Here is a 27,964-nt window from a genome sequence, read left to right as displayed (position 1 = left end):
CTCTCTGCCGCCCACTAGCACAAGTTTCTCTACTGGCTGTAATCGACACAGCAGACACTAGAGTGGCTCTTCTCAAATATGGGACTCGCATCGCCAACATGTAATCAAACTGACTGACATCTTGTCCTTTTGTGGGGCGAAACATTTTTATACATTTAAGACAAAAAAAAAAAAAAAAGCCGTGCTGCTGATGGCAAATATTTTATTTCTTTTTTTTTTAAAATACAGACAAAATAGACAAATATTATAAAAGACATCTGACACACACCTATGCCTGTGAAAGGAATAAACTACTTATGTCAAAGTGTTTTGGGAAGTGTGACTCAACAGCCCCACTCCTTAAAAATGGGCACTTGACGTAACAAGATCACTTCTACATCGTCAAATCCTCAGTCCTCGAAGGGGCAGTGCGTAAACAAACAGCTCCGAAATCAAATGCACAAGATGTAAGGGGTCACACGTTCCCATGTTTGATTTGTTTGGCCACTCGCTCCAGCACATTTAGCCTCACCACAGAAGCGCTTTTTAAATTCTGAATGTATGTTTTTTTTTTTGTTTAAAAGTGTCACCTCACTGATCTCATTTGTTCTTTCATCTCATTCTGATGCCCGAATCAATGAAATCATCCATCCCGAGGTGTGTTGTACGGAAATGGTTTCAACCCGTCACAAACGTAAAAAAAAAACAAACTCTACCGCCAAGAGAAAAACTTGCAGCGTCTTTTTAGAAATGAACGTCATCATGGAGCATCTGATCGTGATGGGGAAGGACATGCTGCCCTGTTCGAGTAAACGTGTAATAGAAAACTGTGTGTCTCCGTGGCCGCGGCTTGAACTCAAGCTCCTGCAGGAGGAAAGGGGCTCGGAGAGGAGGCAGCGGTAATGTTTGTTTCTTCAGTTGCCTCTGCTCCAACGCGGTGGCTCCTCTCGGTTAAAGGAACAGTTCAACATTTTGGGAAATACACAACCTGTGGTTATTACACTTTTAGAGGTGCAGAGATGAAAGCGTACTTTTGGACTAGCACGACAAAGCCAGACTGGCTGTTGCCCCCCTACCTCCAGTCTTCATGCTATGCTAAGCTACCTGCCTGCAGGCTGTAACTTCATATTCAGCCTACAGACATGAGTGGTATCAATCTTCTCATCGAACTCTCAGCAAAAAAACAAACAAAAAAAGCGAATGAGTGAGGCCTATTGCTTTTAAGACAAAAAAAAAAAAAAAAACTGTTCCAGTCTAAGACAATCCTGCTGTATATTGACTCATACTGTTCGTTTATAGAGCCGTGATATAAAAAAAACTATATTTAAACTTACCAATGAGTCTGATAACATTAGGACAAACCATCAATACAACATGCAGCTATGGAGCCACTGCTAATTTAACCTACAGTGGGTATAAAGGACACTTTTTCAGATCTTCTTATTTTAACACGCAATATAGTTTGACAAATTTTGAATACGCTTATTTGTTTTTCTCGATAAGAGTCGGATGAGAAGATCGATAGCAGGCTTTGATCTGTGCGCTAAATGTGAGGCCGCAGACTTGTATGCAGTTAGCTCAGCAGGGGGAAACAGCTAGCCTGGCCTCTGTCCGAAGGTCAGCAACACTAAAGATGTTGGTTCGATAATTCCTTAACCTTTGGACGGCGCCAGGCTAGCCGTTTCCCCGTTTCCAATCTTTATGCTAAGCTAATCTAATTACCTCTAGGCTGTAGCTTCCCGATTGTCTCATCAAACTCTAAGCAAGAAAGCAAATAAGCATTTTCCTTAGAATATCGAACAATCATTATTGTGGCCCAAACAAACAAAGGAACCAACACCTGCTATCATTTACATAAAATTCACTGCTACAAATACTTTGAATTGGCTGTTACAGAACTCACAAACCGATGGTTGTCAATCACCAAAAAACACATCTTTCATTTGCTACAGTATCCCGAATACCCAGCTTTAATAACAGGACTTCCTTTGGCAATTAACAATAATTCGATAAACACATAGAACCTTTTAAAGGCCGTACATTGGTATTTTACAAAACAACTGTTTGGGTATTTACAAAAATGTTGTTACAGGACACAGTTAGGTTAAAACTACTTGTTAGGTTTTTTTGTTTGTTTTTTTTTTTTTAAATTGTTTTGACATTAAAAAAAAAAAAAAAAACTCTTGCTGCCAGTTTTTATAACTGAATTAAGATCAAAAGTTTTCTAAAAATATTCTTGAGTGAAACCAATCGAGACAGCAATGCTGAATGATATGTAATAGAAAGATTTGAAAAGCTTCCAAACACAAGAACAGAATTTTCCCCCTGTGATTCCCAAGACTCTTAAAACACTGTTCGCTTCAAAAGAAAAACATTTTAACACTTTGAAGTTTGCATAAAAATATTCACACAAATAAATTATTTAAAAAAATCTCAAAATCCTTTCAGAGGTCAACACTGTGTAGAACAATAGAAGAAGTCGGCTTTTGTCAAGTTTGCAAAGGGTATTGCTTCACAGTATGTGGACATCATCGATTGGTCCTGCTAGACAAAATTTACTTCTTAAGCGAAAGTCCAAAATGAAAATTTTTTTTACATAACGTAAAAAAAAAAAAAAACGATGTTTGAACAGCATCTCTTCAAATACAGACTGTGTGTAACAGAACAAATGCAACAAGCTAAACAAAGAGCTACAACACCTTTAGGCATTCACTTGGGCACCAGCTGTCATCACCATCACGGGGACGTCGCTGGATGACAAAGATGCAGCAAGAAGGAAGATTGGCAAAATGCGGGGAACAGGGACTCTCTTTAAGTCACAAATTCTGACAGACATGAGGTCGACAGGACTGGAAAGACTCGTGGCAGATTGTTTTGGCATATCCAACCTATTGTTAGTCCACCGCCCAGTGAATCAAAGCACCGTGAAAAACGGGGAACGGGGGTTTGAGTTTTGGGACCAAAAAAATATTACCAAAAAAAACCCCCCCAAAAAAAACAAAAAGAGGTGGTGGACAGAACGAGTTTGGTGCTGGACCAGTCCATCCAGCAGTGTTATCTGAGATCTTTGGTGACTTTGGGGACTTTCAGAACTTTGTAAATGTCATTGGAAAAGACTGTGGTGAAGTGGGGTCGTGAGTTCCTGGACATGTGGGTGCAGAGGGGAGTTTTACCAGCGTTTTGGGAATCCTCAATGTCCCAGATCTCTGGCATGCTGCACCCGGGCCTGGGCAAAGAGAGAGAGAAGAAAAATAGGTGACTGAGAAAGAAAGAAAGAAAAACAATGTTCGTCCATAATAGAAACTCATGGTCCAGCAAAATCTTCCAGTTTGCTGTTTGCAATTCTAAATCTAAATACACAGGATCCAAATGTGAAAGAAAACGTGGTCCCAGGTAACAATGCGAAGTCTTCTGCGAGAGGGCGCCGGTTGTGTTGTGGTACCTGGTTCTTCTCGTGCACCAGGAATCCTCCAGGACGAAGAAGTCCACTCCCAGCTTCATCAGATTTCTCTTCACTGTCTCTCCAGACATACGGCTGTACATGGAGTAGACCAGCTTGGTTCTCTCTCTGCACGGAACACAATAAAACAACGTTACATTGGACGAGGAGGAGGACAACTAGTACAGCTGACAAATAATAAAACAATACCAATATTACAGACATGATAAACCCCAGAAACTTAAAGGGGGGAAAAGGAATGAAATCAAGAGAAGGGTCAACTGGCACCTGAAAGTTTGGGGTTTTTAAAAACGCAGAACTTTGAACCTACAAATATTTGGATGTTCCCACAGTTGTAGTTAGTTTTTAATTTTGTGCCGTGCCAAACCGTCTGTCCGTTCCACACAGGATTAGCAAACATAACTATTGATTAAAAGTATGAAAAAAAACTTCAGGCAACTAAGAACGTTTAATCAAAAAAAAAAAAAACGATAAAAGCTTTATCTACGCAGTTTTACAGTTGTATGCAAAAATTAAACACGCTGTTAATTTTTGAAAGGAAAATACTGTAAGTAAATACAACCCCTGCAGCAGACAGACATTAAAATGAGCTACTTTGGATTTTACGAACTCAAAAAGAAATGAAACAGTATTTGTGGCATGTACAAGAGGCAGTCCGTAGTAACCCCCCCCCTGCTGTGTACTGTTGTACGGTATATGCTGCGTATTGACAGCACTCTCATCCGACCTGCTGTGAGCTCCACTGACCTCAGACCAGCGTCTTCATAGTGGGGATGGTTGACTATGGGCCGACCTGTGGACAGCTTCACACTGGCCATGGTGGGCATCGCTCCCGCAAACACAGAATCTGTATCATATACATAGCATAAAATAATACTATAACGTCCTGACTTAGAAAATGAGAGACTCAGGTCAAAAGATATCTAGATGTCCAGGTCAAAACTGGGTAAAATGTGGTTGAAAAGTTAAAGCATTTTTATTGTCTCAGTTACATGTAACTAAAAATATACCATATTTTCAATGGTACAAACAGGTCGGACCTAAATATTTTAGGAGAAATATTTTACATTTAAATAATGCTGAAAATCGCTTTAGCATTTGAAGCGAATTTAGCTCAGTTTAATCCTAGATGTCTTCATGTCTCTTGACCTTCAAATTGCCAAGAACTACGAGAACACGCAGTTCTGTTACAAAGTAATGTGTCTTTTTTCTCACACAGTCTCTGTCTGAGTACAGACACCAGCTCCAGAGAGCAGACAACTACTGTCCAACACCCTGTACTGTGGCCATCCATCATGAACTTCGTGAATTACTGCCGTGGTCTAACATTGGGAAAGGAAACTCAAAATCATTCACTTAATAGATGTCAATTGTGTATGTTCTCTTGCAAGGAGCTATTAGGAGCAATTCACAGCAATAGGTGACTTTTCAAAATGTTTGCCTAAACTTTATTATCTTTATTTCCTGGTTCAGAGTCTGGGTTTCAAGCCCGTTTGGCTCTGTTTCGTCACAGAGAAAAACCGGGGCCAGATAAGGACCAATGCTTCCCCCGGGCATCTACTTCGATTGGTGATTGACGGTCATTAGTGTAACTAGTGTTGACAGGAGGTGACTTCTTGACGTCTGGGGAAGTGTTGGAATGAATTTTTCAACACCGCGGAGCTCATTCCGAGTGAGGAGGAAAAAGGAGATTTGGGTGCAGTGCAAATTTCAACCAGGACTCGACACTAAACAAACTGAGCTGTAAACAGTTTGGTTCAGGATGCGTTACCGCACCTGTTGTTGAATGTTGTGGAGCTCAGCAATGGGTGAGTCCCCGCCCCCCCCTTCATCGAGAAAAATCTAGGGGTGATTTGTAGTCATTATTTGATGTTTTCTGTAACTTCAAATGCTTTAACACTGTAGCTATTCCTACATATGGATATAGAAGAAACGTGATTCTCAATCTAGTTTCCTGTAACTTTAAAATGAGATTTAAAAAAAGAAAAATAAAGAAAACCTGCAGTAAACTTATTCCTCAAATCAAGACTTTGTGATTATCCAACTCGTCACACTGAACAGAATAATCAGGATCATTATTTTCCACTGTAGCCGTGGAAACAGGCGACTCCGCTTACCGGGAGGGGTCCTGTCCTGGATCCAGTCCAGCAGCTCCTCCTGCGGCAGGTTGCTGAACTCTCCGATGATCGCCCACTGCGCCTGCAGGTTGGCCACTCCCTGTATGGCCATGACGGCCATTATAGCGAACACCACAACCTGGTGCTTAAACCTCTCCCCGATCCAGCCAAACAACTGACACAGCAACCAGGACGGGGAGAGGCATTATTGAAGGACAGAATGTGTGCTCAACAAATCGCTTATCAAAGAGATCATCTCTCTTTACCGGTCAAACACTAAGGACATTAAGGAAACAAATAGCCATCTTTTAAAAAGGTACTACATGGTGTTTTTTGGATGACTTTACATGGGGTGAGAGACAGACCTGTTTGGAGCAGATAAGCGAAGCCATGATGCACATGTGGGGTGTCAGGAAGAGCTTCAGACGCATGATGAGGACGGCCAGGACAGCAAATGCCACCAGCTGCAGACTGTGGTACACCAGCTGGAGGGTGACAAGTTCACAGTCTGTCATCAGCACTGAGAAGAAGGTGCAGAGAAAATAACAGGGAGAAATAACAAACAACAGGGCTAGTGACGCAACCTTTTTAAACTGCAATAATCTGCCAGGGACTCGAAGGGATCAAACTCTTCAACAGCTGCGGCAGGTGAATGCAGACAAATGCAAAACTCAGACCAAGACGTCTGAGCCAAACAGCCACAACTGGATTCGCATTTCTTCAAATTCATTCTATATATAATTTTCGATTACTGCAATACTGATCCCTGAATACAAAAAGCACATTTAAGATGAATATTAGTATAAAAGTGGGTTTTGATTCCACAAACTGACACTCTTGTTACTTTTAGGCACTGCTGAAAAGATCAGCGAACTGACACAAAATTCATCAACAACAATTTTCATGATCGTCATTCAAGTCATTTATCAAGCAAAAGTGTCAAACACTCGTCGGGTTCAGCTCAAATGTTCGTCTGAGCTTCAGCGTTTCGGACCAAAAGGCACTTTACAAAACTAATCATTCACACGGATGGCAGGAGGAGTTGGGGATCGAACCTCCAACCCAGGGATCAGTGGACCACCCACTCTACCTCCTCGGCCCTAGAAGCACTGTGAAAACCTTCGCCGGGAATTTGTATCGACACCGTGGCCTGATGCAAGCACATGACATACAAACAAAAGGGGAACCAAGTGGTAAAAACATTGCTCCATATTGGTCCAAGACTCCTTTAAAGTTTAGGGGTTCCTCATTTTATATCCATATTAAATAAATAACTTTGGGTTTGGGATTGTTGGTCTGACAAACAAGCTATTTGAGGACGTCACCATTGGCTCTGAAAACTTGTGATGGGCATAATTTTCTGACATTTTGCAGAAAATAAACCATTTATGTAAGAAGAATGAATTACAGGGCTGTCCCCCTTTTTTCTGTGAAATTTGAAGTACGAGTTGAAGGTGGGAAAAATTACATATTCGCTCCGTAAGGACCTGTTCAAATTCCTAAAGTGCAGCCTCTGCCTGACCCACTGCCCGCCCTGTTGTCAGTAAACTCCATAAACTCCGTAAAGCCATTTTTCCCGCCAGCCGTGCTGAACGGACAATTATGACGTCAAACCGTGTGCGATATGATGCGAGTTAATTTAGAATTGAACACCACAGATGGAAAAAAATCTCGGATTAAGTTAATGCTGTTTGCTGACATACAGTAACTTGTAGTAAAACTAGCTTGTCATTTAGTTGTTAATTCTGCAACGTATGTTAGGATCATGCTACATGGGTTGCATTCAAATTAATTTTGTGTTCTAAATTGTTTGAACTTGCCATTTTTAAGAACTTACAGCCCTAATTGATAGTGAAATCCTAAAGAAAAAGCTTTGTAAAGTTTCCGTGTCATCTTAAAAGCTCCATTTTCTGGGCAAGCTGTAAACGATGACATTTGCCTGATGCTTCGATCTCAAGTATTAAAACGGCTTTTACCGTGAGGAGTCAGAACCCCCCCCTCCCTGCAGTTTTACTCATTGAGCCATAGAGAAACATTAAAGCAATTATCTGGGAAACCCTGGAAGCTTCCACACAGTGCGGCCGGTGGATGAACATCTGAACGTTTTCCTGCCCTGGGAGGGATATTAGAGAAAATGACACGAAGCAGCAGAACAAAAGGCAGCACAGCGAGATTTCGTGGCAGAAGCGAGGCTGCCTTTCATTTCTGAGTAATGAGAAAAGGGATGAAAATCACTTTGGAACACAGCGACTGAGGGGATGTAACTGCGCGAGAGGAATCTGATAAAACAAAACAGGTTTAGAAATATGGAACGAGGCTGTAAAAAATGTCTGAAAGGTTCAGACCGAGGTGTGACCAAGATGAGGTTTGTGCATATACTTAAGAATAACAGAGGATGTGAAATGTGTTTTTTTCCCCCCTCACCTCTCCTTTTGCAGCTATCTCAGACCTGCAAAACAGAGCAGACAGAAATATATAAACTCAGCTGTCCACTGTGTGAAAAAAATATGTTTTATTCAACACGGCACTGCATTTTTCAAGCTGAAATAACACATCATTTTAAAATCACTTCTATTTCCCTATTTTACACGGTTGGTAATTGATACAGTTAACGAGTAAATGCACTGAAATGAGCAAAGAGGCCTCAGGTCACTCACCCTGCAGCTTCATCGACTTCTTCACTTTTGCCAGACATCTTCCCTCCATCCCTCAGGAACCGGACTATATCCTGGATGGTCTGAAAGGGACAAAATTGCTGGAATGAAACGCCTCTTCCTGACAGTTCGCTCATTTACTACCCGCCGTGCTTTGTCAAATCGACTCATGTATTCTTAGCCTAGCGTGGGCGAGGCATAATGAGATTAGACCACAAAGAGCGGTTGCCTAAATGTTTTTTCCTCTGATGTTTCCCCCCTAAAACTGAAACTGTTTTAGTGAGGTGTTGATCCGACTGTGTGGTCATTTTGGAGGATGTAGTTTGTGATGCTGTGTAACTATATTATATTATACAGAGAGGCGTTTCCGTTATTTAGCCCAACCTCATATAAATAGGTATAGGGAATAAATCTCCCTGTCTTTTCTTTCTGAAAGCTTACATATATACATCCCATGCACAGCAAATAAGAGAACTGCTATTTTATGAAAATGAAAGAGTATAACCAGAATTTAAAAAGGCTCCTCCTAGATTCAGGCAGTTCTCATCAGGGCTAGAAATATAGGCGTGGTAACTAGAGCAGATGAGACTCCCGGCTCTGCCGTCCTGCCACAGCAAAGCGGCATCTCAAGGCTCTGTGATTTGAACTTCATGTTTGACTGCCTGCTCCACTGTTCTGAAAGGTGAGACTGGAGACTTCGAACTGCAGGCCTGGCACTGTCTGACAGCCACATCCGTACGACTTCTGCCACTACAGACTGCACAGAAGACTCTTCATTTTCCCAAGCTTTTGAAAAAGGAGAAGATGTATTATTCATATTTAAGTTATTTTGTGTTACCTTTTTGTTTTCTCAAGTTTTCATTTAATTCTATTTGCTACAAGATGTTATTTGGGTTTTTTTTAATATGTATTTTTCACTTTTTTAACAGTTCATATTCTCCTAAAATCACACTAGAATTGATTATCAATTGAAAATAAAGCAGCAATGAACAGTGCACAGTGCTCCTTGTAGTAAAGATGGAAATACATTATTTATCATGAGCTTTCAGGCCGAGTCTTGTATAATATAAATATTGTTTCAAGGAAGCTCAACATAATTTTAAAGCATGGTTAGTGCATTATTAATACAGTAATTTACTAAGTTTCTGAAGCCAGACCTGCACCCTTGACTGAAAGCATAACGGTGTCAAGTGTTCTCTGATTGTTTTTTTGCAGCCTGTGGCTTCAGTACAGTAAAACCGTGCTGCTTATTGTTGATTACTAAATGTGAGGGTGTCATTTCCACTGGGAATTGGATGACAATTCACTTTCACTTGTCTTTTCAGGGTCCTGTTTCAGTCCCCTGCACTTCTACAGTTACGGTTTGATTTCATCTCTAAAATCTCTCTAAACATGAGTCATCTTTACCCTACAGTTTCTAAAATGATACATACACTCCATGCGTGTCAACTTCTATTATTACCGTTTTTTCACAGCAATTGAGCTTTAAAATCATCAGCAACTCTCTTTTTTTGCCCTGGGTTTTACCTGTCAGGTTATATGCAGATCGCCCTGACTTCACTTCACACATCTTCACTCCCTTTAATGCCCTCATGCTTTGCAACCAGACTTTCTGTAGTTAACATGCTTTAACTGCTGTTTTTGTCAGATTTGTTCTTATGCTCCTAAAAAAAGAAAAAAAAACCAAAACAAACTGTTTCCCCATTTCTGAGGTTTGGTCCAGAATCTACATAAGACTTACCCTCCCGACAATCAGAGCAACCACCAGCATGTTGATGGGCAGCAGCAATGTTTTGAGGTAACGTACAGGGGTCTGAGGGAGAGAGAAATACAGATGTGAGGTGAGGTAAGAGGAGAGAGAGAGGCAACAGCTGTTTAATAATGTTTAAATTCCACTACTGATGTTTTAAAAACACACACTCTTTGAACATTCACATGTGAACACAAACACGAAACCGGGCAGTTGTCTATCACAGAACTCTTCCAAAACGAACTGCCAGATTCTGCTGTTAGGTTTAAAATTTAAGCTTTGAATTCAGAGCACAGATCCGGTTCCCTCTATCCTCAGTCCTGCTTTGATACAGAACAGCAGGCTTTTTATATTTTTTTTAATTTCTGGTTTCTTCAAAAGGAGACTGAGTGACATTTTGAAAGCTTAGGTTTGGCAAGGTTTTGACAACAAACCACCCGAGACGTGCATTTTATCAGGGAACAAGGCAGAGACACACAGAGTTATCAGCGTTTTCTGGCCGCTTTGACTTGAGGAAGACAAACGTCTACTCTGACGCTGGGCCTGACTTTGGTCAAAACAGACCTCACCTCTAACTCCATGAAGTCAAATTCTGCAGCGCATGTGTACATCATGGTGTGGAAGTCCTTGTAGCTGGTGAACTTAGACTTGATCAATCCACTGATGTGAGCCTGGAAAAGAAAACAGACATATTTTCTATACATTTTGGTTTTAAAAACTTACTCTCATTCCTGACTTCTAAATGTTTGACTGCTTTGAAAATAACTTTCATTGTGCAGTGTGACCTTTTCTCATTGTGGCATTAAACAATCTAAGAAATTTGGGCCATTAGTTTCAGAGGACCAATCTAAACCTTAGCAGCTCAGTTTTCGCTTGTGGGTCGATCACCCTCATTTCTTTAATAATAATAATAATACTAATTTTAATTAGTCAAGTATGAAATAATGCGTATCCTCAAACATTTATACGAAATCATCTACAACAAGTTTTTTCGTCCAACTGCTAAACATATTGACATGCAGACATAAAAAAAAAATATCTATTTTCCACAATTCTCTCTTTTCCTTGGAATATAAAGTCAGGTGCTTTGATTTTAATTCAAAAAATATCATCATTATCGTATCAGGAATATAATTTAGAGGATCTGCATTTTTACAGATACAGACGGCTAAAGAGCAACTTAACACAGACTGAGAAAGGATCAATTGATACAATTAAAAACTGATGAATAACACGTCAACATAATTTACTGAATCAAAAAAGTGGATTTAGTGTAAAGTTACTCTTTAAGTTACTGTCACTTACATCATCAGAGGCACCGAGGATCGTGGACAATGTGAATTTGAGCAGAACTGTGGCGCCGACCCACGCCAAACCCTGCATGACCTGAGGAGGGAGAAGAGATACACATTGGCAGGCTGATATGTGCGCACACACACACAAACACAAGCACAAAACTCAGACAGGAACCTGAAATCATGGCCCTGAGGGGTAGTGGAGTTGGGAACAAGCCAGGCACACTTTGTTGCTGACCGGACACAGCGGTCGAAAAATTCAGCCATTCCAATGATTTTACTTCTTTTAGCTTAAGCTTTTTTAGTTGATCGAAATACAAAAATACTAAATTTAAACATTTCATATAAAATGGTTGCGCTTTAGTCACATTTGGTTCCTTTTGCCATAATAAAGTGGAAAAATTAAGAGTATCCCTCCGAACACAAGAAGCAGACGTTAATTCTATTGGATTATTCATGATGGTGGAGTAAAATGGATTAAATATGAGGCCCGTAACTAAATAATAGAGAGGAATTTCCTACTAGAGGAAGCAGATGTAGTGATATGTGATAAAAAGCTGTAATCAATTCAGTGCTAAACTGATGGCATAAGTTATTATTTAATATGGACGGTCAATCAATGAGATTTTCTTTCGGTGGCTCTATGTGGGGATTCTTGTTCCCCTTATTCTTTTTTTGTGTATTTCCCCCCCATTATATGTTAATTCTCTTTCCAAACATTTTTGTTTATTCATTTTTATCTTTCCTTGTTTTCTCTTTCTATGTAGAATATACAGAATTCATCATGAGCAAATTTAAAAGTTATATTAAGTGTAGTAAGAATAAAAAAAACAAATAAACAAAGCAAAACGAAAAGAGAGAAGCAGAGGTCGATTGTCCATACCCAGACCACGATGCCAGGTTTGAAAACTTGAGCAAACCGATCCCTCAGTGCAGTGATTGCCTGAAAAAATTAAAAAATTAAAAAAAAAGAATCACTGAAACAGAACTCAAAGTCCAGACCCACGCAAAATGATACAACAGCATATATCTTCTCAATCATGGTCTTCTAGTTTCAGTCAATTTCCGCCCGTATTGCCTTTACTTGTACAAATGTACTCACTGTTTTGGACGAACTTATCCAATCGATCTCAGAACATTCAACGGCTGTTCATACAGTACAGTACATCGGACTTCAAAGTCCAACTCACCCAGATGGAGACAAGCGAGGAGGCGTAGAAGGACGTGAGGAGCATGGAGTTACCAAACATCAGGATAAAGCAGACGCCGAGCGTGATCTGTGGGGCGGTGACAGGAAGGAGGCGTTATTCGTCACAAACCTGTGGTATTCCCGCGGCGAATACGGCTGTGGACTCTGCGATCCAGCTACAGTAACCGGTGTTTCCAGTGGCTTTATGTGCACGGTCTGTCAGTGCAATTAGAAATAATGCTAAACCCGCCGGCTTGGCAGTGAGCTCAGAGGCACAGCCAGCTTCTGTATGTTTTCAGTGGCCTCATAAAAACACTCCGCTCCATTTTCACCGCCGCCTGCAAATAGCAACATCTCTGTCTCTCTGTAGCAGGAGGGTGGTCTGGGATAGATCCCATTGAGTGTCAACAATAAGTCTTCTTTACAACAGCGTGGTTGAAAACACTGATATGAACCAGTGCATTAAACTTTAATATGCAGCCACTCGCCGAATATAATCTTATTAAATTAACTTTCTGATGCTTAACCCGAACGTGAAAAGTGGAATTATGTACCGATCTGCATTATTTCGGGTGATCAAAAATGCAAATATTTGTAGTGCTGTTAGCGCTGTTGTAGTGCTATCTGTTTTCACTCATTTGGTTTTATACATCGTTTTTGTTTCTATCTATTCTCTTTTTAAATCTGATGATTTGATGACTTGTCTGTTTTATTTTGCTGCCTCGCGAAGCACTTTGTAACTTGGATTTTGAAAAGTGCTCTATAAATAAAGATTATGATTATTATTATTGTAAAGTATCTGATTCCGGCTTCTAAAATTTGAGGATTTGCTTGCCTCTGTTTTAAATCATTGTGAAGTGGATACCTTTGGGTTTTGGATCAATTTTGATTTAATATTTTAGAGACTAAATCAATAAATCAGTGAAATAACATCTTAATTGAGAATTATGATATTAGTTATGTGAAGCCCTGCCTGTTTTGTGCGACTGTAACAAGTGACACTGCTCAGGCTGGTTAACAACGCTGTGGGTCATAGAAGACACATGCCTGGTTGTGTGTCTGTATTCTTTTCTTGAACACACAGACACACACAGACACACACACAAAGCCAAGGTCGTTGGTGCCAAGCTCTCTAAATTATGCAGAGCCATATGCCTTCCTCTGACGCAAATCTCCACCATCTTACCACAAAGGGCCTTCTCGTTATCTGTGAAGCACACAGGCCCTGGCTAACAGCCTGGCACTCTGAGGGGATTAGGGGGAAAGAATGTGGAGGAGAGGGACCAACGGCCAGAATAACACACACACACACACACACACACACAGTCCCCAGCACAAACATCTTCACACATTCTCACATAAAGAGATATACTTTTGTCCTTGGCAGAGTGAACCAATTTGCCCACATATCCTCCTTCTCTGATGCTAAAAAGGCACTGTTGTACGTGCAGTAGCATAGTTAATGCTGAGGAACGTCGCCCCGGTCTCTGCTGGTGTTGTCCTCCCGGCTCATGGGAAATTCTTCCGCCTGAGGAGCTAAGTGAGATAAGGAGAACTGAGGCAGAGCACATTACAGCTGAGTGGACAACAGCTGGAAAGCCCTTCACTTATGTTGTGTGCAGCACATGATCCACGCACGCGCATACACACACGCAGCTTTTTTCCTCCATATTTACTGTCATTGTTCTTTTTTTTTGTCTCCCCTGCACAGATTGGTAATTTACATCTTTTCTTCCTGCATTCTTAATCATCTTGTCTCAGTGCCACTGTATGACGCAAGAGTGACCAATAAATGTCAAGTTAGGAAACAAAAACACTCTTAACTCTCTGGAGAATTGATTGATTACTGTAGCAAAAGACATCTACTGTACCATATGAGTGACCAGGATGGACTGCATCTTGGCGGGGCCGAGGTAACCCAGGATGTACGAAGCAAACAGAGAAGCCACCTGGAGGGAAAAACAAAACAACAATAAACATACACAAAAACAAGTTCAGTCACAAAGTAAAGTAAATGGAAATTTAACAGTGTTTGTTCTAGCTCTGGGCTTCCACTTCTCTGTTGAAAACTCATTTTCATTACGATTCACCTCATGCATATTCTCCCTTTTGAATTTCTGTATTTTCAACACTGACTGGAGATAATATTTGTTGCTGCCAAATATGTCACATTTTTGGCAGCACCAAATATTATCTGCTAACAGAGGCTGGATATTGATGTCCATTAACAATTTCTTATCATACTACACTTCAGGGAACTTTATTTCTGCTTAAAAAGTTGATCCATACAGACAGACACACAGATAAACAGTTTACAAATGCCAACTTTATAAATCACTATCGGACAGTTACAGCCCCCAAGTCAAGATAAGGATAATCGAGGGGGTAAATAAGAAACAAAATACAAACCATATCAGAAAATTAATCTAAAACCTGAGAATTGAAAGGAGGACTGCACTCCCACTGCAAGGCCTATTTTCACAGCTGTAAACTGGCTGTAAAAGGCGATAACGGTGCAGCATTATGTGTTCTCACGTTTGTGCTGGCTGAGTGTGATGAGCTTGATGAGGGTTTCTTAAGAGCAGTCCGCCTACTCTGTTCGGCTCTGACTAGTGCCGTAGCACCTGTGACAGGCAACTGAAGACAAATCTCCTTCCTGTTATCCGGAGAGCCGCACAGGATGCAGAGACTGAGAGTCTCAGTAATATTATAATGATATTATATATTAAACTCACTGTTACGTAGCTACAACAGAACCTGTTTTTGCACAGTAAACTTAAACTGATAGAAAGTTGGATCTAGTCACAAAGAAATAATACCGATAACAGAAATATCACAAGTTACTTTACTTTGTTATTTAAAACAAGACTAGGTCAAAACCTAGTTTGTGGCTGGACGGCCCTCTACCTGCTTTCCTCTCTCCAACTGTCTGTGCTCACATATACAGTATTTTAATACAGCCACATTCCCAATAAAGCTGTTCTCATTTACACGTTTTCCTGTTTCTGTCGTCAGACAATGGAACAAGTATGAAATAGTGACTGAAACGCAGCCCATTAAGACCACATGTTAACCAGCAGTCACTTCCAAGCCATTTCCAAGCTGCTGCTCTGCACTACTAAAATCCTGATTTTATAACCATGACGTTGTCTGACAGAATCACCACACACATAAGTCAGAGACAACAGCTTTGCTGTGATTTCAGCTTTATTTACTTGTAAAATAATCACTCAGAGAGAAAGTTAAAAGCTCATTCACGTCTGTGTCAGCAGCCATGTGGTCAACTGAAAGAGACTCATAGAGAAGCGGGCCTGTGGAGGGAAAGACCAACACTGGCGATGAAGCTCAAGTTAGTTAAAGTTTGTCAAAAAAGTCCCTAGATTTGTTACAAGGTGCTTTTGTGAAGAAAAGTCACTAAAGGGGGGTGAAAAGTTGGTAAATCTAGCAACAAAGGTGCTAAGTTGGCAAAACTGCCTTTAAACGGTCCCCTGATGACGCAATAGACTCATTTTGAAAGAGCAACGGCCAACGGTGTGAACTCTGCACTTGGTCGGTCACGGACATTGACTTTTATACGGCTTGCCCCGCTGCTGTGGTCCAGCCGACAATATACTTATGTTAGAAATTACGGTTTAATTAACTATGTTAAGCTAAATTAAATCCCAACATGGATGTTATAGGAATATCATAGAAAGGCTTAAAAGTTAAAACTTTTAAAGATGCAGTTTAATGCCTTTTTCACGGTCATACCGACCAAAGTATGAAAGATATGAAGATATGAAGTTAAGATATCAACCCCAAGGGAGGATATAAGCTAGAATTATTTACCAAGTGCATTAATTTACTGACATTTATATATATGCATATGCAATTTTACATAATTGGTCGGCAGCGATGGAAGTGGATATTTTCCAGTACCATATTTTTTTATGCAGTCCTAGCTGAGCATCTGCAGACGGTCTCAAGTATACAGAGATCAAAAGTCTCCACAGCAGTGAGCAATGTTTGACAATGTGCAAAAAGCACAAAACTTAGTAGAGCATTTATGCCCTTTCGTGAGTACAGAAGGGAGGGGTTGCTGTGTAACTGTTCAGAGAGATAAAACACACACAAGTGCTTAGTTCCATAATTAATTGGTGAGATGAATTACAGCTTCAGGGAAGAAGGACAAGCGCCTGGTACCAAGTGGTTCGTTTTATCGCTGAGGGTCAGGCTGTACCTTTCAACTGGACAGTGAGCAAACAGTACATTCCACAGATAATATAACCCTAGCTTAACAGGTGATTAGTATCATGTGAATGGTATTAAAATGTTCCATTACAATAGTAAAATACATCTACTGTTGCGTTCAGCAAATATATTAGGCATTACTATAATATATAATGAAGTCTGGACTTTTTAAACATTTTTTATATAAGCCACTTCATGAAATTAGACTGGGTGTAGGGGACACATTTCCTTATTTCAGTATGGTGGAGTGAGCATTTCTCCTCAAATTTCCATTAGCAGCTGGGGCTGTTTGTCCAGAGGCTGAAGGATCTCAATGGTGAGCTGGAAATTTACAGACTAACTTCTGTTTAACTGTGATGAGATTCATTATATCAGTAGCTGAGATGGCCGTCAGAGGGACAACCCACACAGCTCATCATTTCTAATTAGTTCCACCTTTACAGTCTTTACAATTGGCCTTTGCACATACTGGAGTGGATTTAGTGGCCTAGCATTTATTGTGTGTCCCCTCTACATTGGTAGTGCATGTCCAATTATTGATTTAGTGAATACAACATGGTGCTGCATTGATAATGCATTAATGGAAATAAAATTAAACTGTTCACTTGATAAATATAGAGGTATGTTAGAAGAGATATGCAATAATGAACAGATATGAGGTTCCATAATACTACAGAGATTAACATTGTCAGATGTCTTTTTCTAGAGGAGTGAGGAGTGAGCAGTGAGGATGGATTTACAGTATTTGGCCTTTCGTTGGTTTACACACACAGTGGATGAGGCAATCGGGTTCAATTAGCAGCTTACAAATATAAAACGATAACGCAATAGCTGTTAAATAACTCGTCTCTTGTTGAAATGCTCGTACGGAAAGCAGCAGTGCCCTGAGGGGGCCGCTAACGGCGTGGGCTAAACTGTTGCTGAGCACAGATGCTTGCAGCGGTGATCCGTTTGTTCTGGTGTCGTAGTTCACACTCCGGCTCTTCTGTCTGCCAGCCTACACCCTTCGACTTTCTATTTCTTTCTATCACTTACCTGTCTGAAAGAATCTGTCCTTACAGCAGTCTCAACATTTCCACTTGAAATATTCTTAGGATTTCAGATGCATATTTTTTTTATATACTGTACATTAGGCGAGCTCTATTAAAATGAAGATGTAAATGGTGCATTCTCGTGATTTCAACTACCTCTATCCCTTCTCTTTTAATCTTTCCTGCTTTTTCATTTCTTTGCCAACATCTGAGCTCTTTCCTTCCTTGCCAGAGTCCTCTGCTCTCTCCAAGTCTCTATTCTCTCTCTAATCTCTCCTGCCCGATCTCATTTCTTCCCACATTCTCTCTCAATCTTTCTCTTGCACCCTGTTTACCTGAGTGAGCAGCACAAACTGGGCGAACTGCCAAGGCAGCATGAAGCACAAATTGGAGATGCCCAGAGTGACCATGGCTGTCCTGCTCGGGTTCCGTGTCCTAGGGAGAGAACCCAGACAGAGGGAACACGCACACACACGCACGCACAAGCACACACACACATAAGAACACACATTCAATTTCGCTGAGTGTACTACCAAGACCTGGTAATGTACTGAGAAATAAGACACACGTGGCATCCACTAGCTGATGAGCAGTGAGAAGGCTACTAGTCTGTGACAAGTACTTTAGCCAACAAAGAGCCTGCTTCAGTACACAATTTAGCTGACAAGACAAGCAGGCTTTGCTTTAAAGTCACAAGGAACCAGCTTTCTGATCGTATCTTACTCGTTATTTCACATATTTACGATTCAACAGGGTGGTACAATGAAAAGAAAAACCAGACGCTTCTCTATCTTTTTGATGGATCCATCTATCACAAATTTTGTAATTCTTCTGGAAATTTTTTTTTTTTTTTGTATATTTAAGAGGGGCTATACTGTTACATACAGATAAATAGTGCAACAGATCTAACGTACAGAGGGCATCTAGCTAAAGCTAAGTTGCAGCCCCCGTCCCTGGTTAGGCTTTTAAATCAAGGTTAAAACATCCAAACAAATGACTTCATAAAAGAGAATAAAAAGGATAAAAAACAACAGGTCAGGAAAAACAGACTGTGTACATGTGTTAACACTGACATCTAGGTGTTATACTGTGTGTGTGTGACTAAGTATGAATACAGTCTGTATGAATGTAACAATCCCAGAAAAGTTGTTCAGTGTTCACGTCTTTCTGGTTGTCTAGGCCATTGTTTCACTTGTATAGTGGAGACTAAGTTTTGATTGTGATTTTTGATCACAATTAAATTTGGAATGAAGATACAATTAGATTTGGGGAGTGAACACCAAACTAATGCACTGTTCAATGGTCCACTTTGCTGCAGGTTTTAAGAGATGATCGTGTGATGACACAACTGCCAACGTGCACAATATGTGCACCTACAGGTCCACTGAAATAAAAAATAAATTACACAGGGGTAAGAATAATGGCCATGTAATATTTTCATATAAAATTAAAGGAAAAAAAAAGACTTTTCCTATGACATTATTTTGGTCTTTTTTTGTCCTAATATGGAGAATTTAGTAACAAGTAAACAACAAGTTAAAAAAAAAAAGACATGGGACTATGAGTTAAGACAGGGAGCCTCGTGGTGGGTTTACCGAAGGATGTAGGTGAGAAGAAGCATCTGCAGGACTAAGAAGGGATAAGCAAAGCTCTCCCTCAGTGGCGGAGTCCACATCACACGAGTGCTCTGGTCACACACATGAAGACAGACAAGAAAAACAAACACACACATTAAAAAGCAAATCAAATCCACACAGTGGATGAATATACATCACTTAGCTATGATTTTCACGAGGAGAAATAAAGAAAGAGACGTACGGCAGTTTTTTTATTCACAGGCATTTTGTTCCCATGCAGCTTATAAATGATTTCAGTTATTAAATCCTGTACTAACACATGTAACACTGCTCGTGTGTACGACTGCAGGTATATTAGACATCTGGCACTAACTAATCACAGGATTTAATAGATGCCACAAAGATTGCAGCTGAGGGGGCTCATGTGTTGGTCATGCAGTTCATTCATGGCCTGGGACTCTGTAGAGAGCAGGACATGTCTACCAATTTACTGGTGTATTCCTGGTCAGCATTCTTACCGCTGCTGGCAGATATTTCTCACAGGACTTACATTATGTTTATCTGGCAGATGTTTTGCTCAGCAAGTTGGGCTATTTCTACATTCTGTACATGATCATATGTATGATATTATTACATACTACTGATATGTTTAGTGTAGAGATGTCCTGAGCAGACCCTCAACTGGTATTTGCTAAAATAAACCCGATCAAACGCTGATCCTTTTTTTTTTTCCCTCCGTACTGTAATCTCCTGTGTTTAGTCCACCTCCGCCTACTTGTGTTGCCAAGGTGCCCTTCTTTATGAAAGCCAGGCTTCACAATTGATAGGAGGACAAAATTAAATTTGACTCGACCAAAAGATGATTGGTGAGGGAAGAGCCTCCGCTCTGTAACGCTACAGTTGGGCCCCGCGGGCGTGTTGTTCCAACAAATCCAACAGAGTGATATGTCTTCTCACATTCTCCACTTAACTTTCATTCACATCACATAAATAATTTAAAAGTAATTTAACCCTATAAATGCAACACTTTCAAGTCAGGACTTGAGTTTGGATCGAATAGCTCATGAAAATACGGTGTGCCAAACGTAGCCTACAGCTGTTATTTCAATGTGAGAGGGTGCATATTTAATAAACACTGCACATCTTCTGCTGCTATGTATATAATTCGTTTTATTCTGTATAGTGAGCATCTTTGGCAAAAAAATTTCTTTTAGACTGAAAAGTTCTATCTGATCTCATTTTCAACTTAAAGCTTGAGTGTGCACTGTGAAGATGTGCTGCTATATATAGTATAAGTATCAGACTGGACTCTGTATCGGCAGAAAGGACTTGGGATTGAGATGGGGGAGAAAAAAAAAAAAAAGCTTGACTGGGACATCAGCCTTCTGTTCCCTGGCTGCTACATATTCTTGACCGTTTGTAAAAGCAAATCCTGACTCTATCACTTGAGAAAATCCCAAACTACTATTTTACATAACAACACACTTAGCATGTATCTCACACATGTGTTTGTTTCCTCAGAACACTCAGTCACTTTACCAACCCATTACCACCTCCAAAAAAAAGTGAAAAGGGAAAATCTCAGATGCTCCTGAAAAGTCAACAAATCACCAATGGAAAAAGGTGAGGAGGATGTTTGAAAGGACTGAGACACTCTTGAGTGAGTTTTTGAGGTTGTTTTTGATTGAAATGTCAGTGTATTGACTAGAAAAATAGAGACTCATTATTTGTTCTGGGTGAAACTAGAGAAAAAGGAGGTGGGTGGAGGGACTCAGCTTTGAGTGCCAGCCCAAAACAACTCTAAGCTCCTTTGAGGGCTGAAATGAGCTCCTATTAACCACCCTCTGCTTTTCGGTTTGCTTTTTCTTTTTGAGTTTTACACGTTTCAGAAGCTTACACCCAGAGAGGCTAGCACTGAGCTACAAAGCCTCGACATTTAAAAATCCTGACTTACTGCCACTGATAAAGAGAAGGACAAGAACAGTGCACTCACCTCGCCGTGATTAAAGAAAAAACACATCGTGGTAACAATGCCGCCAAGCCGACTGCCACTAGAGAGGAAAAATGGAAAGAAGTGGGGTTGCACGATAAGAAACGCAGAGAGCAACAGACCAATTCAGCAAGGTCATCCTCCATCTGATCTTTCCAATGCATGTTTTTGGAAGAGGATGGAGACAAACTGCAGCACTCTTTTTCTGTCTAGGTCTGACAGCTGAGGGATGAGATGCCCCATAAAAATTCATCCTCTCCTCTCCCATCAGAGCATGACAGGGCAGAGCGCTGGGCAGGAGTGGAGTTACCTGAGGTAGGCACCGTAGAGGAAGAACAGGCTCATCATCACGCCGTTCAGCAGGAACACACAGGTCACGTAGAAATACGCTGGATCGCCCATGCCTGATGTGCACAACACACAAACAAAACACGCATCCAGAAGACACAGGAACAGCGTTGAGCCTTTTTCCAGAATCAAGGGTTACGGATGTAGACAAGAGCTGTAGGAGACTAAAACTAGTACTACAAAAACTGATCATTTGATTAGATAGTACACAAAAGACTGATTTGACACCATTTTTGATAATTGATTAATCATTGATTAGTCATTCATCAACCAAAAATGCCCAACATTCACTCACTCCAGCTTCTCAAATGTGAGGTTTAGTATAATTGTAAATGGAATAGCTTTGGGTTTTGTACAGGCAAAACAAGCAATCTGAAGATGTCTCTCTGGGTTCAAGAAAGCCCATTTTTTCGCTCCAAGGATGGCAATGTCATGCAGTCAGCTGGTCTGCCACTTTGGTCCAGACTAAAGTATCTTACCAGCCACTGGGTGAATTGCAATGATAATTTTTTCACAGACATTCATTGTCCCAAGAGGAGAAATCCTGCCGACTTCCGTGACTCCTTGACTTTTCCTCCACTGCCACCATGATCAGACTGAAACGTCCTGACGATAATGGGATGAACTGCCATGAAATTTAGAACGGACATACATGCTCGCTCGGGAGGGATTGTAATGACTTTGTTGATCCCTTAACTAATCTAGCGCCATCATCAGGCCAAAAATTTCCGTTTGTCCAGTACTTTGGTTTAAGACCAAATATCTGCAAAACTAGTGACATTACCCTCTGCTGTATGTTTTGTGTTTAACACTAATTAGCCAGCAATGCCAGCATGCTAACACACTAAGTACAGCCTCACAGAGCTGCTAGCATAGCTGTGGACTCTTAATCTAGTTTTTATTTTTTTTTAAAATAGGACTACATGATTAACGAAAAAATAATCAGATTATAACAGATAATCTGATTACATAACAGATTTATCAATAAGGATCCAACAACAGCTCAGTCCGAAAAATGTACTAACACTGTCGACTCTTTACTTTGTACAAAAATACGCAAAAATATTGCACTCGCAGTTACAGGAAATGGTTCCTCTTTCTGACTGTTGGCTCTTTTGCAAGGCGGCTTGCGTCAGATTTATGTAAACACTGTGAGCCGGTGTATATTGACCCTGGGGTGCATTGCTTCACTAATGAGACTGACAGAAGCACAGAAATTGCAGCTCAGCAAAGGAATGCTGACAGCAGTTATTGTTTGTTTACTGTCAGCAGATTAACTCTTCTGGGAAATATTTCTGTAAACATAAAAAGGAAAAAAAACCCCATTCTGCCTACTATGTTGAGAATGTTTTTCATTCCCTCAGGGCTACTATAATAATTATTGTCTTTCCCTTGCTGTTGCTGTGTTAAACCTGATGTTCTACCATTTGTTTTGCTGCCATTTAGATCCTAAATGTCTTACTGTATCTTTGCGTGAGATGTGTGACTTCCTTTTGTGAGTCTTTCTGTGATAATATCAGTATTCGATCTCACCTAAATTTTTTCTTTTTTTGACAATGGTACTGAAATGCTTGGTCAGTGAATCTATTAGTTAAGTAAAAGTTTATTAATTGACTAGAATTCTAATAATCAATTAATCGTGTGAAGCCATTTTTCAAGCAAAAATGACAAGTTTCAGCTTCTCAAATGTGCTCTGCTTCTTTTCTTTGTCATATGTAATAGTAAAGGCTTTTTAAAAAGGACTTCCTAGTGAGTCTCCACTGGTTGTCTGACAACCTCACAGTGATGACAAGACTACAAGGATTCACTATGCCCGGCCAACAGTCTGGCACATAAGCCACCATACAACCACAATTTGTTGTATTAATTTGTAATTTGTAGCCCCTCCCCCCGATTAAATAAACAAGATATTATGTGTTAATTAGTGAGATTTGGAGTTGCTGGAGGGCAGATTTCGTTGCCTTTGGACAGAGCCAGGGTAGTTGTTTTCCTATTTGACGCTAAGCTAAGCTAATTGTCTGCTGGCTGTGGTCTTGTTTTGAACCGAGAGACATGAAAGTGGCGTTAATCTTCTCATCCAGCTCTTGGCAAGAAAGCAAATAAGCATATTTCCAACAATCTTGAATTTTCTCTGTAAGCAAATATGCCAAACTTATTCCTGGATCCAGCTCTCCAATGTGAGGATCTGCTGGGTTTTTTTTTTTTGCGGTTTTATCTAATTAAAAGTTGAACATTTGTGAACTTAGTCCTGTCAGTCAGACAAAACTAGGAGTTTAATGATCGTAAACTTTCAGAATGTTAATGAACATGTTTAATTATAGACTAAACAATTCATTGATTGATTAAAAAAAGCAATCAGGTTATTCATCAATGAAAATGATCACTGATTGGAGTCTTAATTTATAATATTACTCTTATGCTTTACTGCTTCTAATCTTTGCATATGAAAATCATACCTGAGGACTGGAGGAAAAACACTGATTCGTTAGGAATCTGTTGAGCATTTTTTGTAGGAGAAGGGGAAAAAAAACAAAAAACTTTCACTTGACGTTTCAGTAATAAAGAGGAATTAAGATTGCTCGATTCCTTTGTTCAGTTCCTTTTGTAAAATTATACATTTTCTCCTAACTACCTGTGCCGCATGAGGCTGTTTTGACTGCATCTGTCCACGAGTGAAGAAAAATCATCAGAGACTATGAAGAAATCAGTCATCCAGTCTATTCAGTGTATTTTAAATGTCAGTGTAGCTCCAGGTCATTTCTTGTGTTACTTGCGCTTGTGTAATTTGGTCATCCTACAACCTTCTGTCTATGCGTGCGTGCGTGTGTGGGCGCGCATGTGTACGCATGCAAAAATAAGAATATTCGCAGATCAGACTGGAGCTCCATGGCGACGGTCTGTACCTTCACAGCTGTCCACGGGAGTGAGTCCCTCTCCTCTGTTGATGGACCAGCACATCTTCGTGGGAATCCCAAAGTAGCCCATTACACCTGTGTACATCCGGTACCAGCTGGCCAAGACCACCTGGGGAGAGATGACAATCAGTGAAAGGCCTGTTCAAACAACATGTCTGAAAGGACCTCTCTGTCCCATTATCTCTGAGGAGTACAGACAGACTGGATTCCCACTGTAATCCTGTAGAATTCCTTTACCAACTGCTTCCCTGAGCTGGAAATGTTGATGTTTTCTGCATTGCTTTGTGGATACTATGACAGTTAATCTAGCAATAGTGAATGCGGGCAAGAAAAAACGCAAATTAATGTGTGAAATCTGTCTTAAATTAAATTCTTGTGCTGCCTTGTAAAATGGCATGACTTTACCACCTCTCTCATATTCTTTGTTGGAAGGTCCTGATCAAGTTTCTTTGTGTAGCCTACTAAAAGTGACACACCTCGTGTTCCACAAGCCTCTTCATTAAAATACTGGAAGTTCAGATTCATAACTACTACCTATATAAACTCATTTATATGATATGAATTAAAGTTTAAATGGAGAATGAAATTCCTGAAATGGGTGTGACAAGATCTATTGGGAGTTGTTGGAACTGGAAAAACACTCTGATTGCACAGTGGTGTTACGGAGTGGAGCATCTTCCCTTGCAAATGATCTTTGGTCGAGTACAGCCAGCGGCTGCAGAGTGCTGACAAACCAGACTAGAGCTGCACTATTAACCGAGTCAGCCCTAAACCAGACACGTTTAATTTTGGCCTGTCCCTGAGTTAAGCTGCTACAGTACCTGGATGTTTTCTACACTGCTCTTTGCTAATAAAAAAGAGAGAAGAAAAATAATCCAGTTAAAAATAAAGAATAATTTCTCAAGATTTGACTTGTCTTGAGATTTGAATATTTACTGTGGATTATTTTTAAGTTTTTGACAATTTGTACAGTCTGATAACAACAAATAAAATGTGTTAACAGTGACATGGTTAATGCTACCACAAGGAAAATTAAATGAATAACATGTCAACATTACCTCTGGATAGAGATTAAATCTCTGCAGTGTGTTAATAACCAAGGGGTACTCTGTCAGCCGATCGTTCATGACCATGTGGAGGCCGTCCAGGAAAGAGGGAGCCTCAATAATGGTTTTGTAATAGGAATAGTACAGACCCTGGAACCAAAGGAAAATACATACAGTAGATTAAACTCATGAACTCAAAATGAGAGAGAAGTATGTTGGGGAATGTTAGAAAGACAAATAGTAAAAGGCAGAGTGATGGAGAGAGAGAGAGAACAACAAGAGAAACAAGGAAAGAGGAGAGACTTAGAGAGAGACAGAGCAGAGTGAGACAGACACTACAACTATACACGACAACAACTCAGAAGAAACAGGAGTGAGTTACACATCCTCATAGCCCAGTAGCGCACAGCTGGGCCGGAGCAAGAAGAATATTCTGTTTGCACGTGATTAAACTGTCACCTTCAGTGTCATCTCTAAAAAAGTGTGCTTTCGCTTCATTTCAAATCTCAGCAGCTTTTACACAATGATTGTGATGGTGATGCATAAACATATGCTACATTAAATGACACACATTAACAAATTTTGCCCTTGTGCTGCTGCTTTTGCGGTGTCCAAGGCAAAAACAGACAAAACCACAGAAACTAGAAATGCACCGACATTTTGCGTATTGTTACAACTAATGTCAGCTTTGAAGAGCAGGTCCAATGGTTTTTATACTGTTGTGAGAGGATACGATGATTTCTTCAGAATGTACAGGTGATACGAGGTCAGGTTTGGTCACACAGCACTTCTGCCTTGTGAATATTCACTCAGACTGGGAGCTTGGCAATTTTGTTGAACATAAGGCTTACTGACACTACCTTTGTGTTGTCTAGGGCTTCAGAATAGACGCACCTTGTATCATGGCTCATCAAAAGCTATAATCTGATGAGATAATATGACTTTGAATGCATAGGAGCGTAGACGTGGACATTTTTCTTGTCCAACGGAAAACAATGCTCACATGCCCATATGTATATTGAAACAGTTTTTGGTGGCTGTAATTATCCCTCCAGTTCATAATGTCCCTTAAGATATCCAATACTAATGTTTTTGTAATGTAAGTCAAGGGGGACAAAATCCATCACAAAGTCATTTTTCTACGCAAAAATGCCTTCTAGTGTTTATCTGAAGCTGATGTGATGTTTCAGCAGTCTGTGCTAGATCAATAATGAGGATACCTACCAAAATTTACATTTTTAGTTCCAGGAGGAACAACTGCATCAAGTAAAACCTGTTACAATCTTCTCCAGGGCAACTGATTATTGCTTTAAGACAGATTTGGAAAAAAAAAGTGAACCTATCCTTTAAAAGGCCATTCTGCTTTGCACCTGCAATTTTACCAGGAGTCAAGTGTACTGGCTGCTGGCCAACGTCAGGCAAAGGCGGCACCGGCCTCAAAACAACATCATTATTAGGGCATTCCTGATTTAAAAAACAAACAAACAAACAAACAAAATATTTACCATTTCTGTCCGAAAAGCCATCTCCTTCTCCAGGGTCGACAGGTGGGAAAAGTGCCTGTCATTCTCAAACAGCTGTGTGAGATGATACCTAAGCATAGGAGGGGAAATGTGTGAGCCGAGAGCTCGCACGTCGCAAAGCAAACACGGCAGTAATGTTTGAGTAATCACGTTTCGATGGAGCAACTTACCAGTGCAGATATCCAGTCAGAGCAGCTGTGGACAGAGAGAATTAACTTTCACTGCTACAACAACAACAACAACAACAACAACAACAAAACACACACCACTTTTCTGTTTGACAAACTGCAATGCCCTCCAGAAAGAGAGCCACGGGCGTGGGGACTCGGACAGTGATCTGTGGTGCATTTTGAGGAGGACACATTACCTATACAGTAAACATTAGCTTGAACTTTGCCAGAAAACCTGTTAACACGTGTGGAGCTGCAGAAGAGAACACGGGCTACTCTGATGAGATTTTAATGAATAGCAACAACAGGAAGCTAACTGCTGAGCTATTGTTTATGGGAGCTAACGTTAGCCAACAGATAGACGGCAGCGATAACTTAATTTAGCGAATCCGCTAATGCTAAAAAAAAAAAAATGTTCACAGCGTTAGCAGTCGTTAGCAGCTAGCAGGCTAAAGCTCCTAACTTACCGAGGAGAAGAGTGATTCCCAGCTTCACGACTGCAGAGGGAGTTAGCCCGAGCTTGTGTCTGATGCCCGAGAGCCCGTTTGGATGAGAGCTGGTGAAAGCCTTGCCCTCCCTGCCTGGTCGCCTGATGTTACTTTTGCCAGGGGGCGAAACAAGCGGGCTCCTGTCGCGGTCAGCCTGGGTCGCCGGACTCTTCCCGGTCTGCTTTCTGTTTTTAGCCACCAT

At 40.5% G+C, this 27,964-nt stretch overlaps 1 protein-coding gene across 1 annotated transcript; it reads right to left on the bottom strand.

Annotated features, from left to right (window-relative positions):
* Positions 1–188: 188 nt before the first annotated feature.
* On the bottom strand, positions 189–27,964 carry dpy19l1l (dpy-19-like 1, like (H. sapiens)). The gene is made up of 22 exons (XM_040117670.1): positions 27,742–27,964; positions 27,275–27,299; positions 27,087–27,174; positions 25,594–25,731; positions 24,524–24,644; positions 21,583–21,676; positions 21,276–21,333; positions 19,301–19,392; positions 18,041–18,140; positions 14,316–14,393; positions 12,446–12,532; positions 12,139–12,198; positions 11,266–11,346; positions 10,530–10,631; positions 9,952–10,023; positions 8,214–8,293; positions 7,981–8,005; positions 5,922–6,041; positions 5,557–5,731; positions 4,187–4,286; positions 3,422–3,547; positions 189–3,205 (listed from the first exon to the last, which is right to left on the bottom strand). The coding sequence occupies exons 1-22, from the start codon at positions 27,962–27,964 to the stop codon at positions 3,034–3,036; spliced, it is 2,217 nt and encodes a 738-aa protein (XP_039973604.1). The 3' UTR covers positions 189–3,033.

This window comes from Xiphias gladius, chromosome 22 (assembly GCF_016859285.1).
Source record: "Xiphias gladius isolate SHS-SW01 ecotype Sanya breed wild chromosome 22, ASM1685928v1, whole genome shotgun sequence".
Lineage (NCBI taxonomy): Eukaryota > Metazoa > Chordata > Actinopteri > Istiophoriformes > Xiphiidae > Xiphias > Xiphias gladius.
Note: the sequence above shows the minus strand (reverse complement) of the source record. Positions and strands in the feature narration are given on the sequence as shown.

Bases quoted from the DNA above. Each gene is read 5' to 3' on its own strand.
- dpy19l1l (XM_040117670.1), bottom strand. From the start codon at position 27,964: ATGGTGGCTAAAAACAGAAAGCAGACCGGGAAGAGTCCGGCGACCCAG. The intron at 27,300-27,741 runs GTAAGTTAGGAG...CTCTGTCCACAG, and splicing joins GGGAATCACTCTTCTCCTCG to CTGCTCTGACTGGATATCTG. The intron at 11,347-12,138 runs GTATGGACAATC...CTCCCTCCTCAG, and splicing joins AACCTGGCATCGTGGTCTGG to GTCATGCAGGGTTTGGCGTG.